Below are 18,199 nucleotides of genomic sequence, written 5' to 3'. Positions count from 1 at the left end.
CCACACAGCCCTCCAGATGCACACCCATCGGGAGCCCTGGGGAAGCAGAAGTCTCCCTTGCCATCGAGGGGGGAGACACTGAGCCCTGGGGCCCTGTGGGAGGAAAGCGGGGATGGATGTCCTAGGGCAGCACTAAGAATAGTAAGCGAGGCGGTGCCCTCTGACCCCAGCTCAGGCGGGAGGCCCCCGCACAGAAGCTAGGCTGTTAGCCCAGATACTGCCCTGTTTGTTCTGCAGCCGCGGGAAATGCTTGGGGGCTGACATCATGCTGCTCTGTGGCCTAAGCCAAGCGGGGCCCTCTGCGGGCTTAGAGCAATGCCACTGCCAGACGCTGACCAGGCAGGTCAGGGGCCTCGTGACTGGGGCAGTTTCCTGTCTGCAGAGTCTGCACTGCTGCTCCGCGGGGGCTCCGGGGAGAGGATGCTTGGATCAGGAGCGCCCTGCCATTCCCAGGGGATAGCTGGGAGATGGGGGGAGCCCAGAGGTCACTACCACCCCATCTGTCTGCCAGTCCCTCTCTCCCCAGGCACTCAGCTCCCTCATCTTCCTCTCTAGGCCCAGCCCAGGCCGCCACTCTCTGGGGGCGCATCCTTCCCACCCACAACGTTCCCTGGAGCAGGGCTGCAGAGGCAGGGCGGACACCTACTTGGAGAGAAGGATGATGCAGTTCTGTGCCCTCCGGCCGTCAATGACAGACAGCTCTTTGACCTTGCGTGAGGCCAGGTGGATGTCCTCGGTGGAGCCCAGCTCTTTCTGTAACCAACAAGCCGAGTGGCAAGGCTGACGTGTGTGTTTCCCCCAGTCCTCTTCCTGCCCACCGCCCAACCCCAGCCCATGAGCCACCCCCGTGCCAACCAGAGAATGCTCCTGGTGTGAGCGGAAGAAAGAAAGCAAAAGAACAAGACTGAGGAGAAAGGAGGGCGGTTAATATCTGACTCTAATTCGAGGCTCTGGGACTTTAGCCTGGGCTAGAAGGGGTTGGGAGCAATGAGAAGACCTCTTTTCAGACACTGCCTTCTCTGGGCAGGCTAGAGGGGGAGTGACTGATCCCTATGGCTGTGGGCAGTGGGATTTGATCCATGCCATGTCCCAGACAATCAACCCCCACTCCCCCCACCCTGCCCAGAGAGCCTCCCCCCTCCCTGCCCCGATCTTATGGTGAGAAGCTGGCTCCAAGTCCCCAGAGGGCCACGGTTCCTGGACCCCTGAGGACTTTGGGTGCTGCCCAAGGTGCGCAGGGTGGAGAGCATCCACAAGTTCAGAGGTGGGGAAACTGAGGCACAATTCCTTGCAAAGTTCTCTTCTCTGGGGTTCTAGCAGGCAATTCCCAAGAAATCGAAGACCCCCCTCTTGCCTTCTCTTGGCCCCTGATGAGGTAGACAGGAGGCTGGCTCCTCCCCTGGGAGGTCCTTCCGTGCACATGCTCCAGGGGCTGCCACCCACATCACTGCCTTTGTGAAATGTGCCCCTGGAATTGTGCAGTGCCCAACCTGTGCAGTCTTATAGGACAGCCCCTTGGGCCTTGTGGGTAAGACAACAGACCTAGAAGCTTCCTCCTCACTTCTGTAGACATTTACCTCCCTTGTGGTAGGGGTCTGTTTACATTAGCTCCTTTCCCTACATTTCCACTTTTTATTTGGGGACCCAACCTGATGCCACCCTGTTAAGATGAGTAATAAGGCAGAAGGTAGAATTGACAAGCCCCCTCTTTTGAGCCCAGTATAGGGCAGCAGCCCAGGACAGTGGTTAAGAGTTATAGTGTCCAGAGCCCCAAGAGTGACTCACCTGCTGGGAAGGATTAGTTATCAGCTCCTAGGCAGGTAGCAGCCACAGCCAATAGAGAATCAAACATGCACAACGTTAGCCAAGAGGTTTGGGGACCCAAGAGTAGTAGGAAAGGAACGGGGACCCCTAAGCATCTACTCTGTCTGTGCCACCCCAAGGGAGACCCCCATGGTTGGAGATGGAGACTGCAGGGAGCACTAAACAGGAACTGCTTCCAGCAGACATGCACTCACAAAGAAGCCAGACCAAGCAGAGGACAGGCAGCCTCATCTGTGTGCCCCGCGCCCAGGGAGACCACCACTTCCTCGTCGGACAGGCCCCCAAGCTGCCCCACCCCAGGCTTTGACTGCACTTCTTCCCTCTCCTACATAGAGCATCCTGGTACCCCTGCATGACTTCATTCTTCCAAAACAGGGGAGTAGACACAACCACAACTGAACTTGAGCTGAAAGCATGTGCATGTCGCATTCACTGAGACAGAGGAAAGCAGACATCCCTGAACTTTGTCCCTTGCCCTCTGCCCCCTGTCTGTCTTTGATTTCCAAGGAAGTGGAGGGGGCAGAGCTCACACCTGGGTGGGGTTGAAGTCACCAACTCAGGACTGGCAAAGGGCACAGGACGGTCCCTGTCCCATGTGCCCAGGACCCCAAGACAGAAACAGGAGGCCAAAGAGGCAATGCAGCCTCTGGGATCTCTCTGGCTCTGCAGCTGTGAATTCAATCCCCCAGAGTCCGGGCGACCTGCAGAGTGATAGTCCTCTGGGTGAGCCCAGCTCTGAGATGGGGTGACAGACTGAGTGGGCTCAGAGAAGGCGCTGTCCATCTTAACTCTTCCCCATCCCCGAACTGGGGGTAGGATGGGGGCAGGCCCCGCTTGTCCCAAACCCCAAAGTCCCGCCTTCCCTACTGGACCGCACCCTGGTCCTACCCCAGGATCTTGGAGATTGGGCAGGCAAGGCTGGAACCCTGGCCTGGAGGAAGACTCTCAAAATGCAGGGAGGCCAGGCCTGATCCTCCACCACCCTCCGCACATCCTCTGCGTCCCTCCCTGGTGCCCGCTCAGGAGCTCTGATCACAGGAGCAGCAAATGCTCCAAAGAACCTCTTCCAGCCCCAGTCGGGCCGCAGTGGCTGCTCGGGCCATGCCAGGCAGACATGTCCATAGGGCTAAAAGTGCTTCCTGGACTAGGGGTACAGAATCAGACACCCTGAGCACCTACATTTAAGCTAAACGAACAACCGTTGGGTTTTTCTAGAACCCTAAGGCAGGGCCAGAGCCCCACCCCCACCGCAGCCCTTTGGCTATTGGCTAGTCCCCACTCCCTGCCCCGGAGCTGTCACCGTGCTCTCGGTCCTATCTGCCCTCAGGAGGGGTCACCCGCGGCTCTGGGCTTGGCAGAAAGCAGTGGGGAGATCGGCCGAGACATGCAGACCCAGGAGGGCTCAGAGCCTTCTTGCAGGCACTGGGGGACGTCCTCGGGGTTGGAACCCCAGACTCAGTGGAGAAAACACGGAAGAAGACAGCACAGCCCGGAGAATAAACAAACCCTGGGAGGAGGGCCAGAGCGAAAGCAGAGGCTCTGAGGCCTCTTCCCACACTGGACCTCCGAGGAAGGCCCCAGCTCTGCTGTGCAGATTCCTGGGCCCTCGTACTCATGGGAGGGTGAGATGGAAGAATCGGCATTTGTGGTCATCCCAGCAGTTACCGCCTCGGGTTGGCCCTGCATCCTGCTATCCACTCCACTCCCTGTCCTGCCTCGGGAAGAGCAGGCTTGCTGGTCCACCTCTGCACAGCATCCTCAGAGCAAAGCCCAGGGCCTCTCCTGGCCTGCCCCACCCAGCTTCAACCCCTCAGTGTGACCTGGAGCAGCGCCACCATCCTTGATACAACATCCTCTGCTCATGGGAGTGTCAGGATATGACAGCAGAGTGGAAAAAGCGACTGAAAAGTGATCATGCCTTGTAGGTATAATTCCTAGGTCCCAGGCCAGAAAAAGAATAAGGTCCGCAGTGGCCTGGCCCTGCTACTCCGCCTCCAGGGCTCCAAGACCAAGGAGAGAAACGGACATCATATTACGTCATCCCGTGATGGGCAGATACAAACTAATACAGTGGGATGCTTCCCCTGTGCACCGCACCCCTCCCCCCCAATTCATGTCCCAGAAAGAACATGGTACCTGATAAAGAATAAAATCAGTCAGTGTATTTGGGAGGGAGGAAGAGAGGCAAGGAGGGGCTGAGGGTCGAGTTCAAGGGGTGGCGTCAAGTCACAACTGGAGGTCAAGACTCAAGACACCAGAGCAGGCAGGGTCTTACCTGATGCCTCTGATAAGCTGAAAACATTTTTTCAAAGTCCTCGAGGTCTAGAATCCGAAACACCTTCATGTCATCAATCTCATTCCATATGGTGCCAGGGACACGTTCCTGAGATTCACGGGGAGGGAGGAGGCCGTGGTTGACTCGGCTCCTTCGTGATGGAGATGCTGGTACCCCCGACCCCGCCTGTCCTCCAGGAACACAGAAGCTGGCAGCCAGGCTCCCAGGCCTTCAGAAGGGGGTGATTCCTCCCTGTGCCCCCCCTTCAACACTCCGCTCCAGGGGAGAGACGAGAGACCACTCCTCCTCTTCACCTGGGGCCATATGTCAGCATGCCCCAAAAATCAACGGTAGTGCTGGAGTAACGGGTGGGCAAGCATGAAAGAGGGCTATGAAACTCCTTCCAGAAAAAAAACCAAGCCAGTGTTCTCAGAGGACGTCTCCCCGCAAGGTCGGGGTGGCTGCAGTGACGGCAGGAAGAGTGCCCCCACACACTCGGGGATCCTCAAGTCCCCAGGGCTGCCTGCATTTCCTGTGTCCCAGACGGTCGTCTTCTCTCCCAGGGGGTCTTCCTCCCACTTGCCCAGATGCCCAGAAAGTGGACAAATGGCAGAGGCCGGGCCATCCTGGCCCTGCTAGTGACTGCCCCAGCCAGGAAGACTCTGCCACGAGTTCCTGATGGCCACAGGCCGTCTCATCCCTCGAGACTGGAATGGGCCCAGGGTTATATTCCAAGGTCTCTCAGCTGAGGCAATGTCCACCTCTGGGTAGGATCCTTGCACTGAACCCCACTCTGGGGTTCTGGACAAGATCTGGTACCCATGCCAGGAATGCCCTAGTGGTCTTGTAACATCCCAATAATGGCTTAGAAGCCGAGTCAAGAGGCCCCCGCCTAGGACCCCTCGCCTCTCCCCAAGCTTTGCTGCCCTTTAAAACAGAACCTCCCCCACCTCTCTGCCTGCGGGGCAGCCGGGAACCTTCCTAATGCCACTGCCGCCTCCTCTCTCCATCACCCCTCAGCAAGGCTCAGAGAGAGAAACATACCTTTCACTCACTTTTATTTTCTTAAACTCTGAAAAGGGGAGGCAAGGCCAGAGCGGGAGGGGGAAAGTGGGGACATTCCTGCGGCCTTCCTAAGGCCAGGGACCCTCTCGTGGAATGCTGGGCTGGGAAGCTCGGAGCAGCAAGGGATGCAGGCAACTGGCCAAACCCAACACAGACACATTCTTTTCATGGCAGAAACCACCACTCTGTGTGTGTGTGTGTGTGTGGGTGGGTGGGTGGGTGGGCACGTATGTGTACAGGAGCACGTGTGGGGTAGAGGACCGGGGAGAGGAGCCAGGCTCTCAGATGGGGTACGTGGGAGGCACAGAGTAGATGGGAAGGAGAACTGGAGCGGGAAAGGCAGGGAGGGCGGGTCAGCATGGGGAAACATTTCCATGAGTCAACAGGCTGAGGACCCAGCTCCCCTTCACTGGTCCCCAAACACTGCCCCTGCCCCGTGGTTACCAGGAGAACCTAGGATGCTCTGTGAAGGTGGAGTTGAGGGCTGGGGCCAGAGACTCATACATTTCTTCCTAACATCTTCCACATCCTAAACGCCATGCCACCCCAAAGTGTCCCTGTCACACAATCATTCTCAAATTTGATCTTCACACTGCTCTGGCCAAGACTTCACCACTTCCAGTCCAGATCCCTGAAACTTCTGCCCCTCTAGGGACACCCTTTACAAGCCAGGGAATCTTGCTCAAGAAAGTATGTTTCCCTTGAGCATCTGGGGTCACACAGCCTCTAAGTGGGGCAGTTGGCAAACAGAGGGGTTCTCTTCTCTTCCCCCATCCCATGAAAGGAAACTGAGCCTCACTCACGTTTACCTGATGGAGCTGGAGTGAGGGTTAAGGGAGAGAGCACACGTACAGCACGCGTGGTAGTCACACTCATAGTAACTCATCTGCTATTCTTATTTTAAAGGCTTTCTATGTGTCAATCACTTTGCATGTATTAAGTCAATCCTCAAAACAACCTTTTTCATCTAGTTATCATAATCACCCGCATGTTACAGATTGGGAAATCAAAGCCCACATGATGAGATGACCTGAATTTAGTCACGCAATTAAAAGCTTGGGGCTGGGATGACAAATATGATGCAAAGCCCCCCACTCCCCACACCCTGCAAGAGCTCCTCAACACGTGTTGCATCAAACCTGGACTTCCCAGTCTAGGATCGAGACTCTGGCCATCTCTAGGTCCCTGAGGAATTGATATAGACTTTATTATTGCTAGATCCCAGAGAAACTCCTCAGCACAAAGTTCTTTAAGGTGAAAATATTACAAAAACATTAGATGCCTTATCTGTCTTTCTTAATTGTGGAGATGCCTAATCAATCCTTCATTACATGATCAAAACTGTAAATTGCAAGCATGGGAGGCAAAAGCAAAATTCTTTTTTTAATAGCAACTTAAAAATACTACTTCTGATCGTGAACAACGAACATTTCTACACAGCCTACAGCCTTTGGTTCTGCAGAACCACTTGCCCGCTCATATGCAGCTGGTCTTTCTGGCTGGTCTCAAGACCACGGAGAAGCAACGACAGGGCACAACTGTGTGATGCAGTTGTCACAGACTTTAACGATATTGCTTCAAAGTGCTGCTAGAGGTGGCTCTACAGCAGAACTCCAGGACTGAGTGATGGATGGGCTATATTCATACTTTGTCTTTCTTTCCACTTAGATGACAAAACCACAGGTAAAAGGAATCAGAGATCATCTCGCAGATGAGCAAACAGGTACAAAATGAATGATTTCTGCAGACCACACAGTTAGTTTGAGCCAAACCTGATTTGATTAGAAGTTAGAACCATTCCTTCAACCCATCCCCAGGACCTCAAGGTAGTTCCTTGGACACATTTCCTAATTTGCCAGATCCAAAGCTCTTTCAGGGCAATGTTATGTCTCACCTTTTGTTATTATCCATCACAGCCCCCTCCCCACCACAACAGAAAGCTTTAAATAAAGCACAGCTCAGACTGATGGGCTAGCTGGTCTACCACCAAGAGAAGGCACCTAGCAAATAGCTTACCATCTACTTAGCAAACTGTGTCTCCTCCCACTTAAGTCTCCATTTGAGCTAATTTTAGCTCAGAGTAATGATTTCCCCAAGAGTTAGTCCCTGGTCTATACAACAAGGTCAGAGGGCATTCACTGGCCCCAGTTCCAAACTGTTTTTGCAGTGTGAATGGGCCAGGCTAACGGAGGCCAGTTCCCTTGTGTCACTGAAGTGAAAGTTGCTCAGTTGTGTCCAACTCTTTGAGGCCCCATGGACTGTAGCCCACCAGCCTCCTCTATCCATGGAATTCTGCAGGAAAGAATACTACAGTGGGTAGCCATTCCCCTCTCTGGGGTTTCTTCCTGACCCAGGGATCAAACCTGGGTCTCCTGCGTTGCAGGCAGATTCTTTACCATCTGAGCCACCAGGGAAACCTACTGTATTTATTCGGTTGGCAAAAAAGTTTGTTTGGGTTTTTCCATGTTGATATGGAAAAACCCAAACAAAGTCTTCGGCTAACTCAACATTTACCTCAAGGATGAAGCCACTGGTCCTTGCAAGAGGACGTAGCACAGAACCAGAGCAGGGCTTGGACCAGGCTGGGACTGGCCTTCAATATGAGAGGTCCAACGTGACCCAGGGCATCTCTACACTCATGAGAATCCAACAGAGGAATCAAGTCCCACATGTCAGCCTGGGATGAGAGGTTCTTAGTGGATAATATTCATGAGGACCTCTCACTGCTGAGCAGTCTAGAGAAGTAGCCAGTGCATGCACCTTCCCCTAAGAGGATGTCAAAGTGGCTGTACCTTGACATCAAACTCTTCATTGTCTTTTTCCTGTTAGCCTGTCATAGCTTCATCATTTCAGTCCTTTGTACACACTGGTCTTGATCATCTCTGCTGCTGCTGCTAAATCGCTTCAGTCGTGTCCGACTCTGTGCGACCCCATAGACGGCAGCCCACCAGGCTCCCCCGTCCCTGGGATTCTCCAAGCAAGAACACTGGAGTGGGTTGCCATTTCCTTCTCCAATGCATGAAAGTGAAAAGTGAAAGTGAAGTCGCTCAGTCGTGACCCCATGGACTGCAGTCCACCAGGCTCCTCCGTCCATGTGATTTTCCAGGCAAGAGTACTGGAGTGGGTTGCTATTGCCTTCTCCAGACCTTGGCCAAAGATCTTCACCTATATGTTCCACCCTTTTCCTCAAATCAACCCTATCCTTAACATTCTAGCCAAGCTCTTGTCTATAAAGCACACTTGACTGGCCCTACATTACTCCAGGAACCCTCAGCACACTCATATTCTGTTTGTAGGTGGCTCTGCCAATGTGAGCATCACCACAGGCCAAACCGTCTCCTCCCTGTGCTCTTCCCAACAGACAGCCTGTCATCTACAACCCCCTCTTCTGCATCCACTGTGTCTACCCTTACCCCTACCAAAGAAAGCATTCGCCATGGAGATCTGCAAACAGCAGGCTGTGGATCTATGGTTGACTGCCCCGACCTGTAGAAGGGATCCGATAGATATCTTCCTTGTTACTCACCTCATTCAGCTTGACCCAGTTGAAGGACTTCAGTGGGTGTGAAGGCTGGGGGACACACTTCTTCCTGAGTGGGACATCACTGCTGGGGAAGGGGTCTGGGGGGAGGGGCATCCCCATGCTGAAGCAAGGTGGGGCGCCGGGGGGAGTTGGAGGCCCCCCGGGGGGCAGAGGAGGGGGTGGCGGTGGGGGGCAGCAGGCGAACGGAAGAGGGGGCGGGGGTGGAGGCAGGTCGTTGTTTGTCATGGAGGAAGACAAGGTAAGTGGGCCCCCAGGGGGAGGTGGGGAAGATACAGGTCCTGTCTGTGGGGAAAACAGAGACATCAGGAAGACAAAGCCATCAACGAGGATGCCTTTCAAGTCCTCAATCACTGTGTCTTCCCTTACTCTATTCTCCCTCTAGACTAGACCCCGAAGTCTGCTCTCACCTCCCACACAAGCTGAGCCCTGTTTTCTCGCCCTGCATCCTGGACACCTAAACATCCTGAACACACAAGTGCACCCACAAGTCAAACACAGACAGTGGACACAGTCAGTCATTGCCGGCAACAGCAAGACTGATATACAGATCGGTCTGCACAAGGGCATCCAGCTGTGAGTGGGGAGGGAAACCAACACCCAGCCGGCCCTCTGCTTTCCAAGGTGTGCTTCCTGCTCCCCTGGAGGAAGGAACATGGTTTCCATCTAACACGAAGGTGTCAACCTTGCAGACAAGGGTGCCCTCTATCCTGGTCTGAGATCCTCTCTCTCTCCTCCTTGGTCCCTCCCTACACCCAATTTTCCCCGCCTGACCTGAAGGTACCAGCTCAACTCTGCAAAAGGAGAGGAGAGGCCACGCACCGAGATTTCACTGAGTTGGGCCACCAGCTCTGCCACTTGGCCCCGAGCCTGGCGCAGCTCCTGAGACTCGCGCGCCAGCTTGTCCTTCATCTTGTTCAGCGTCCGCATCATCTCTTCCTTCTCCAGCGTCTTGGTCTCGCATTCCCGCTCCTTCCTCTCCAGCCTGCTCACCAGCTCTGCGTGTTCTAGGGTGGAAGTGGGACAGGAGGGGAAATGGGAAGAAAGGAATGTGAATGTGTGTGCCTTCTTCTCCTAAGGGTGAAGGATTTCCCTGGTGGTCCCATGATTGAGACTCCACCCTTCCACTGCAGGGGTCACGGGTTCAATCCCTGGTCTGAGAACTAAGATCCTACATGCCCTGTGATGTGGCCAAAAAAATTTTTTTTAGAAAGAACAAAGATGATACATTTAAAACTTAAAAAAAAATGTAGGAGATGGGATGATCCTGGGGTGGGCAGGGGAGGGTGGGGAGCAGGTGGTGGGTTTAGGCAGAGCCCCTCACCTTTCCGGAACTTCTCTGCCTGGTCTCGCCACTGTTTCACTTCATTCTCATTGATGAGCCTGGGGTTGGGGTGAGGGGGTTGAGAGAAGGATCTGTTGACTGTTGGCTCATAGCTTCCCAGAGGGCATGGCACCTTCCAGTCCCCCACATTGGTGCCCTGATCTCCAATCTGTGCAGCTAGGAGGCTAGGGTTCTGACTCTCCAGGTGTCTCTCCAGGTCCCACCCCTGACAAGCTCTCATCACCTGTCTCTCTATGGGCTGAGAAAGTGAAAGCACCTTTAGAGCCCAACCCCTCTGTGATAAAGAAGATGAAGCTAACTCGTCAAGCTAGGACGATGTCCCAGGTTTCCCCTAGTTGTACAATGATTTGTACCCCTTTGTAATAATAGGTCCTTGCATCTGAGAGAGGTCAAAATATCAGCCTTACCATGGTTCAGACTTCCAGTCTGTTACAGCAAGAGAAATCACTCACCCCAGCAACTCAGAGTGAGTGGGCAGAGGGTGTCTAAGTCATACGCCCTATTCATGTCAAACTCTCATTATGTGGGGTTTAAATGAGGGCTGTACCCAGATACATCAACGTATGAGAGGTGAAGTTTCAAGGTGAGAGCCCAGTCATCATTCCTTTTGTAGATCTGGAAGCATGGAGGAGACAGATCCATGATTCTTGGCCTCCTCAAGCAGATCAAGGATACAAAGAGGGAACAGGGACTTCCTCAGTGGTCCAGTGGTTAAGGAAATGGGAAGAGAGGATGTGAATGCACGTGTGTCCTTCTCCAGAGGACGAAGGACTTCCCTGGTGGTCTGGTGGTTAAGGCTCCATGCTTTTAATGCACGGGGGCCGGGGTTCCATCCCTGGTCAGGGAACTAGACCCCACATGCCACAACTAAGTCCCAGAGCAGCCAGATAAACAAATATAAAATAAAATAAAGAGGGGGTAAGGTATGAAGGAGGAAATAATTTATGAAGAGATTTCTCTAGAGCAAGCTATTGCCATCCTCCCTTGGTGGGGAGGTTTGGGGAGGGTGGGTACAGGGAGGCTGTCCTTCAGTGCTCCCAGAGGAAGTGACTTCCTTGCACCCATCCAGAGAGTCTGACCCACGTGCCCTGCTACTGGGAGGGAGGCATGGTGGACTGAGACAAGGCAGGTCCAGAGGGGGGCTGGCATCCATGGCACTCCAAGAATTTGTTAGTATGAGAGATTGCATGAGGGTTGCTCATGAGTCAGAGAGCATCATGGAGGAAGTCGGCTGAAGCTGTTGTAAGTCTCATCCAAAAAATGCACCTGGGAGAAAAGTGGACACTTTGCCAACATGAGTCTACATGGACTGTTGCTGTTCAGTCCCTCAGTCACGTCCGCCTCTTTGTGACCCCATGGACTGCAGCACGCCAGGCTTCCCTGTCCTTCACCATCTCCCAGAGCTTGCTCAAACTCATGTCCACTGAGTCAGTGCACTGTATAGCCACTGAACCAGGGTCTGATAGAAGGGATGGTACCAGGCAGGCTTGGAGGGAAAAAAGAAAAACAGGCTTAGCCAGTGACCAGGGTTTTGTAGTGAGAGGCACCCAGCAAGGAACATCTGAAGACCCCAGGGATATACGTCATCTCTTTATCCATGTGCTAAACCCAGAGAGCAGGAAACCTCTTTACTAAGTTACCTGATCAAGCAGGGCCTTTTCCCATTTTTCCTTCCTGCCCCATGCTCCCTCTGGTGGGGGTTCAGAAAATGGTTAGCTAGATGAAAGGAGGGGATAGAAGGGGCTGGAAGAGAAAGAGAACAGAGAAAGAAGCCAATCATCACGCTCACACACACACACACACACACACACACTCACTCACTCACTCTTCCCACTGCAGCTTCCAGCTCCAACCCAGGAAGGAAAGAGATTTAAGGTTGAATCAAATCTAGAGTGCTGATTCACATCTAAGACTAGCCCTTCTACTTGCAGCTTTGAGACTATATTGGTGTCTGAAAGTGAGCCTAGGACTCTTATTGTCCAAGAAGCAGCAAAAAGTTCACTGCACCTGAGGGGTTGTCATCCTCAGCAGAGGAGAAGCTTCCCCACTAAATAGTGTATAGAACAAGCAGAAGATAACAAATCAAGCTGTTTTCACTACTTATAATAGCCAAGACATGGAGCAACCTAAATGTCCATCGAGAGAGGAATAGATAAAGAAGATATGGTATATATAGAAAATGGAATATTACTCAGCCAAAAAAAAGAATGAAATAATGCCATTTATAGTAACATGGACAGACCTAGGGATTATCACACTAAGTGAAGTAAGTCAGGCAGAGAAAGACAAATACCACGTGATATCACTTATATGTGAAATATAAAAAATGATACACATGAGCTTATAAACAGAAACACTCACAGACACAGAAAACAAACGTAAGGTTGACAAAAGGGAAAGATGAGGGAATAAATTAGGTCTTGGATTAACATATACACACTACCATATATAAAATAGGCAGTCAACAAGGATTTACTGTATAGCACAGAGAGCTCCACTCAATATTCTGTAACAACCTATATGGAAACGAATTTGGAAAAGAATAGATAGATACATGTTTACGTATAACGAATCACTCTGTTGCACCCCTGAAACGAACACAACATTGTAAATCAACTATACTCCAATATAAAATAAAAATTAAATTAAACGGTTTCCTAATAAAGCTGCCTTTGGATTACTAGCTGTGTTCTCCCAGCGTACCAGTTAGGATTTTGACTTCAACACCCGGCTGTTTGTGCAAATGAAAACAGTAGCATGAACGGTTCAAAAATCATTTTCTACTTGGCTTCGCAATGCAGCACAATGAATCATTGAGAGCCAATGTATCTCCTTAAGGGCAGCAGACTCAGACTGATACTGAAAGCAAAACTTTAAAATTAAAACTAAGTGTGTTAACATGAGGCCTGGTTATTAACTGATGCAACTGTAAACTCATTTCTTGGTGTTTCTTTACACCCAGGGTGAGTCAAAGATGATAAGCCAGAGACCTTAGGCTCTGACATCCTTTTCCAATAATTCAATTGTCATGCTCTATTTTCAGTGGTCGGCAGACCATCTCTAAAGGGCCAGAGTAACTATTTTAGGTTTCATATGTGAGGTCTCTGCTGCAGCGTCTTGTGCGTGATTTTAACAACTCTTTTAAAATGTAAAACTACTCTTAGCTCACGGACCACACAAAACAAACTGGAGGATGGGGGCTAGCCCACAGCCATAGGTTGCTGACTCTTCCTCCGTGTTACACTGCCGTCTCCCTCAATCCACTCCATGCGCGTGGATCATGGGGAGCGGTAAGCACCCTCTATAAACCTCTACTATCCAATATGGTGGTCACCAGCCACATGTCACATGGCTGCTGCTGCTGCTAAGTCGCTTCAGTCGTGTCCGACTCTGTGCAGCCCCATAGACGGCAGCCCACCAGGCTCCCCCGTCCCTGGGATTCTCCAGGCAAGAACACTGGAGTGGGTTACCATTTCTTTCTCCAATGCATGAAAGTGAAAAGTGAAAGTGAAGTCGCTCAGTCGTGTCTGACCCTCAGCGACCCCATGGACTTAATGAAAACGAAATAAAACGTAAAACTCAGTTTCTCAGTCACACTAACCATGGGTCAAGCGCCCAGGGGCCACGTTTAGACAGTGTGCATAGAGACCGTTTCTGCTATCTCAGGCAGTTCTATTGGATGCTTTGGCCCAGGGCCCATCTGGAGCCCTGTCTGGGTTTGAGAGAGGAAGCTGAGATTTTGCTGGTGAGACGCCAAGGAGGAGAGAGATGGGGAAGGAAGACAAAGACAGGTAAAGGGATGGCCACTGCTCACATGTTGACGATGTTCTTGACATTGAAGTTCTCCAAGGGAGCCTGGTCAGGATCCACGCCCCTCTCGTCCTGGAGGACAATCTGCTGCAGGATGCGGTCCAGGAGTTGCCACTGCTGGAAGTAGCCACCGTTTCGCTTGTCTGCAGGACGACAGACATCCTATCTTGACTGAGCTGCAGAGCCCCCTGGGGCCCTGCCCTAGGGTCACCGCCTGGGGCCAGGCTGGGGAAGAAAGCAATCTCCTCAGCAAGCTCCCCGGATGATGGAGGAGGAAATGTGATTGCTGATAATGAAGGCTCATAAATCCTATCATTTCTTGCTGATCTGCAACTGACCTTTTATGAATGTGTCAACCCTCTAGATATATTTCTCTACTCCCTGAAATGCTTTCTGGCTGCCTTCTTCCCTGTTGGTACCCTGAGCATCCCATGCCTTAGGAATGCAAATTGCTTTTTTTTTTTTTTTAACAATTATCTTAGAAAAGCACATTCAAGAAAGTAAATCTGCTCCAAACATTACATGCTGAATAATGAAGTCTCTAGGGAAACTTTTTTAAAAAAGCAAAGGCTCTAGGTTTATTGATGCTATTGTCCTACAGGAATGGAAAATAATTACAGGTGTGTACTGAGAGGGGGGTCAGAATGGGCTGGAGAAGCAGTCTTGGAATCCAGGCAGATTTCTCGGTGAAGGTGACCCTGAACTGTGAAGGCAAAGGCATTGAGTGGGTTGTGCCTGTTTCTACAGGGCCCTACTGCTGTCTGCCCTAATTTAGTCTGGCTGGAGAAGGACTTTCTTTTCATGGGATCGCCACAGGCTCCTCTTCCTGGGTTCATAATCCAAGTACTGTGTTTCTACTGACCACCAAGGTGGGGGTCAAACAGCAAGATCCTGACCTCAAAGGCAGACCATAATGCCTACAAGGAGGAAGGTCATGTCTGCACAGCTCCATTTTGAGGCAGACTAGGGGGACCCATTCACAATGCCCTTGGAGTACCAAACACTCATGGGAGCAGAAGTCAGAATTCTCAAGTCTTTCACCAAGACCTTCTAGACTGGGTTTTGGAGAACAGGCAGCTTCCTGGTCCAGGCCACTCTGTCCATCTTCCCATCCCTCCACTGGCACATGCATTGCAAAATGATAATGTCTTCCATTTCCTTTCACAGGGTAAAGCCTGTGTTCACAGAAGTAGAACGTGATTCATCTAAAGCCCTGACCCCTGGGGACTTCCCTGGTGGTCCAGTGGCTAAGACTCCATGCTCCCAATGGGGGCGGGCGGGCCCTGGGTTCAATTATTGGTCAGGGAACTTGATCCTGCATGCTGCAACTAAGACCCAGTACAGCCAAATAAATATTTTTGAAAAAAAAATTCCTCTTAAAAAAATTTAAAAATTAAGTCCTGACTCCAAAGAAACAAAATTCTTTCATATGTAAAGACTGTCTGATTCTCAGGCTCCCCCACTGTAAGGATGTAGGTAATAGAACACATGCCTTAAGCCATTTTGAGATTTAGAGATACTATATAAATCTTCCATCACACCCAGCCCTGATGCTACTGCTAAGTCACTTCAGTCATGTCCGACTCTGTGTGACCCCATAGACGGCAGCCCACCAGGCTCCCCGTCCCTGGGATTCTCCAGCCAAGAACACTGGAGTGGGTTGCCATTTCCTTCTCCAATGCATGAAAGTGAAAAAGTGAAAGTGACGTCACTCAGTCGTGTCCGACTCTTAGCGACCCCATGGACTGCAGCCCACCAGGCTCCTCCGTCCATGGGATTTTCCAGGCAAGAGTACTGGAGTGGGGTGCCATTGCCTTCTCTGACCCAGCCCTGAGTGGGCAACAATAAATTGTAGTTTTCACCACCACCTGATTACCAACACCAGCATCATCACCACCACTAAAGAGAGTCCGTCTGGGGTGACCATTTTATTGGTCCATGCCAGTTTCCAAATCTGCTATTTTATGAAGAGCTTAAATACCAAATGGTGCAGCTCCAACTCATTTCAGATCGCACACTGGGGTGGCTACTAGTAACTCTGCATAATTTATTTGGTCACTGCACACACCTGGATCTTAAGAGTTTAGCACCTGCTCCTATAGACACGGTCATTTGGTATTTGTAAAGTGAGGCAGGAACAAGGGCGCTAGGGTGGGAGCCAGCCAGGGTTAGATGGAAGAGTTGATAAAATCTTTAAAAACAAAGCAACAAGTTTGCTTTCACGTGATTGCCACAACCTCCACTCCGCAGCTGTACTGCTCCTGCAAGCATGAAACTTCTTTCTGGAACGCCCCGAGAAGGCCCATCACAACGCTGCCACGAGCTGGCAGTCAGGGCTGTTTGATTTAGCAAGGATCAAGTTCTGCTTGTTGGTCCAGGATGTTGGCATTGCTCAGGGCTGATCCTCAGACCCTCTGCTGGGGACAGTGGGAGTCCTGACTCCAAGGAGGACAGGTAGAGTAGGGGCCTGAGTCCTCCAGTCCGACCTCCTGGGAACTGGGGTACAATTGGGCCAGGAGGGAGACACGGGGAGACACCCCTACCCTGGGAGCTTCTGACACCTTGTCTCAAGATGCCCCGGACCAAGGGCTCAGACTGGCCAAGGGCAGGGTGCTACTCACAGGGCATCTGTAGGCAGTGGTGCAGGACGGACAGCAGGCATGGGTAGGCCTCCGTGTGCTTCAGCTTCTTGTGGATCAGCTCAAACATCTGGGAAGCACTCTTGGTGTCAATGTGGACCTGAGGGTGTGGGGGGCACAGTGAATGGGGCGAGGGGAGGGGAAGGAGCGGGGAAGAGAAGAGAAGGGGGACCTGAGGGTGTGGGGGGCACAGTGAATGGGGCGAGGGGAGGGGAAGGAGCGGGGAAGAGAAGAGAAGGGGAGACGACCCTGTTTCCATCCACTGAGCCCCATCCTACAGGACAGCATTCCTTCCCTGCCTCTGGTCCAGACTTAGAAAAAGAGAAGGGCAGAGAAAAGGAGGAGAGAGATGTGCTAATTATATAAACCAGGGTTCCCCAGCCTTGGCACCACCAGCATCTTGAACTAGATGGTTCTTTATCCGTGGGGGTGAGGGGCTGCCCTGTTCACTGCAGATGACTTAGCAGCATCTTAGCCCTACATCTACCAGATGCAGGGGCATCCTCCTCACACCTGCTGTGACAGCTAAGAACATCTCTAAACATTGTAGATGCCCCCAAGGGAAGTAAACTCGCCCCTGGTTGAGAACTACTGATTCAAACTAAGAGGAGGAAGCAGGGCCTGGCTGACTCCAGGAGCACATGGCCTAGATCCACAGCTTGGGTGCAAACGCCAGAACAACTCTGCAGTTGTGTGACAGCAAGAAGCCGCTGGTCCTCTGGAACATTGGTATCCTTCTCTTTATATCTGGGGCTCTTTTCAGAATCAAAAAGGATGGTGCTTGGCCACTGAAGCACCAGCCTAAAGTAGGTCTCTATTTGGACAGGGATTTTCTAGCACCATATTAAAGCAGCAGGTGTGTGTATTTTCAGGGTTACCAAGGCTCACATGGAAATGATTTTGTTTGCTAAGCAGGATCAGGTTAGCAATGGGGAAAGGTGACTCAGATTACTGGAAGACAGGGATAAAGTCATCCCAGAGGAGGCATTCGAGGGTAGCCGTGTGTAAGAATTGTCTCTCCTTCCTTTGGGGGTTGTAGTCTCCTCCAGGGGAGATGCTCTCCCAGTTTAAGGTGAGGCCCTGTAGAGCCACTATAGTGCCAGGGCTCCAGAAGTGAGACCCAGCCATGGTGGCACCACCAGGGAACCAGGCTAACACACAGCACAGGAGTCAGGACCCACTGCAGTTGTCCTGCCTTTGCAGGCTTCTCACCATGTCAAACCTCCTGGCCAGCTCCAAGTCATCCTCATTCCGGACCATCTCGAAGAAGTCCAAATGCCTAGATGGGATGGGGGGATAGAGGAAGTAGACATGACCGCCAGGTCAGCGCTGGGTGAGGGTTACAGCCCCTGTAAGCCTCTGAAATGACTAAATCTGAAGGCTTCATGCAAATGAGGCCAAGGCAAAACGAGAAAGAAGTTAGCTTCCTGTAAGTCAACACTCTCATCCTTTATAGGATCTCATGCCTGTCCCTGGAGAGGCCAACCCAGGGTCCCATGACCTTCAATCAGGCTTTCCCAGGTTGACATTTGCAGCTGGATCATCCCTGACTCTGTGGGGGGAGGTGGACCTGTGAGTTGAAGGACATGTACCAGCATCCCTGACCTCTACCACCAGATGCCTGCAGCGCCCTCCACTTTGAGTTGTGATGACCAAAAATGTCTCCAGGTGCTGCCAGATGTCCCCTGGGTTGGGAGGGG

General features: G+C 51.8%; 1 protein-coding gene across 9 annotated transcripts in view; it reads right to left on the bottom strand.

The window, feature by feature from the left end:
* The window catches only part of DAAM2 (dishevelled associated activator of morphogenesis 2), a 136,194-nt gene that overhangs the window by 17,930 nt on the left and 100,065 nt on the right, over positions 1-18,199 (bottom strand). For 5 of the 9 annotated variants that reach the window (XM_061398081.1, XM_061398082.1, XM_061398083.1 and 2 more), the window contains 9 exons: positions 17,712-17,778; positions 16,482-16,599; positions 13,865-14,003; positions 10,030-10,088; positions 9,528-9,712; positions 8,691-8,990; positions 4,100-4,207; positions 1,786-1,812; positions 647-753 (listed from right to left, as the gene is read on the bottom strand). In XM_061398081.1, coding sequence (XP_061254065.1) covers positions 647-753; positions 1,786-1,812; positions 4,100-4,207; positions 8,691-8,990; positions 9,528-9,712; positions 10,030-10,088; positions 13,865-14,003; positions 16,482-16,599; positions 17,712-17,778 — 1,110 coding nt within the window. The remainder of the gene's footprint in view (positions 1-646; positions 754-1,785; positions 1,813-4,099; positions 4,208-8,690; positions 8,991-9,527; positions 9,713-10,029; positions 10,089-13,864; positions 14,004-16,481; positions 16,600-17,711; positions 17,779-18,199) is intronic. The other 4 variants (XM_061398086.1, XM_061398089.1, XM_061398088.1 and 1 more) reach the window with 1 other exon arrangement.

The sequence above is a fragment of the Bos javanicus genome, chromosome 23 (assembly GCF_032452875.1).
Source record: "Bos javanicus breed banteng chromosome 23, ARS-OSU_banteng_1.0, whole genome shotgun sequence".
NCBI classification, from domain to species: Eukaryota; Metazoa; Chordata; class Mammalia; order Artiodactyla; family Bovidae; genus Bos; species Bos javanicus.
The sequence above is the reverse complement of the archived record's forward strand: the minus strand, read 5'-3'. Positions and strand labels throughout refer to the sequence as shown.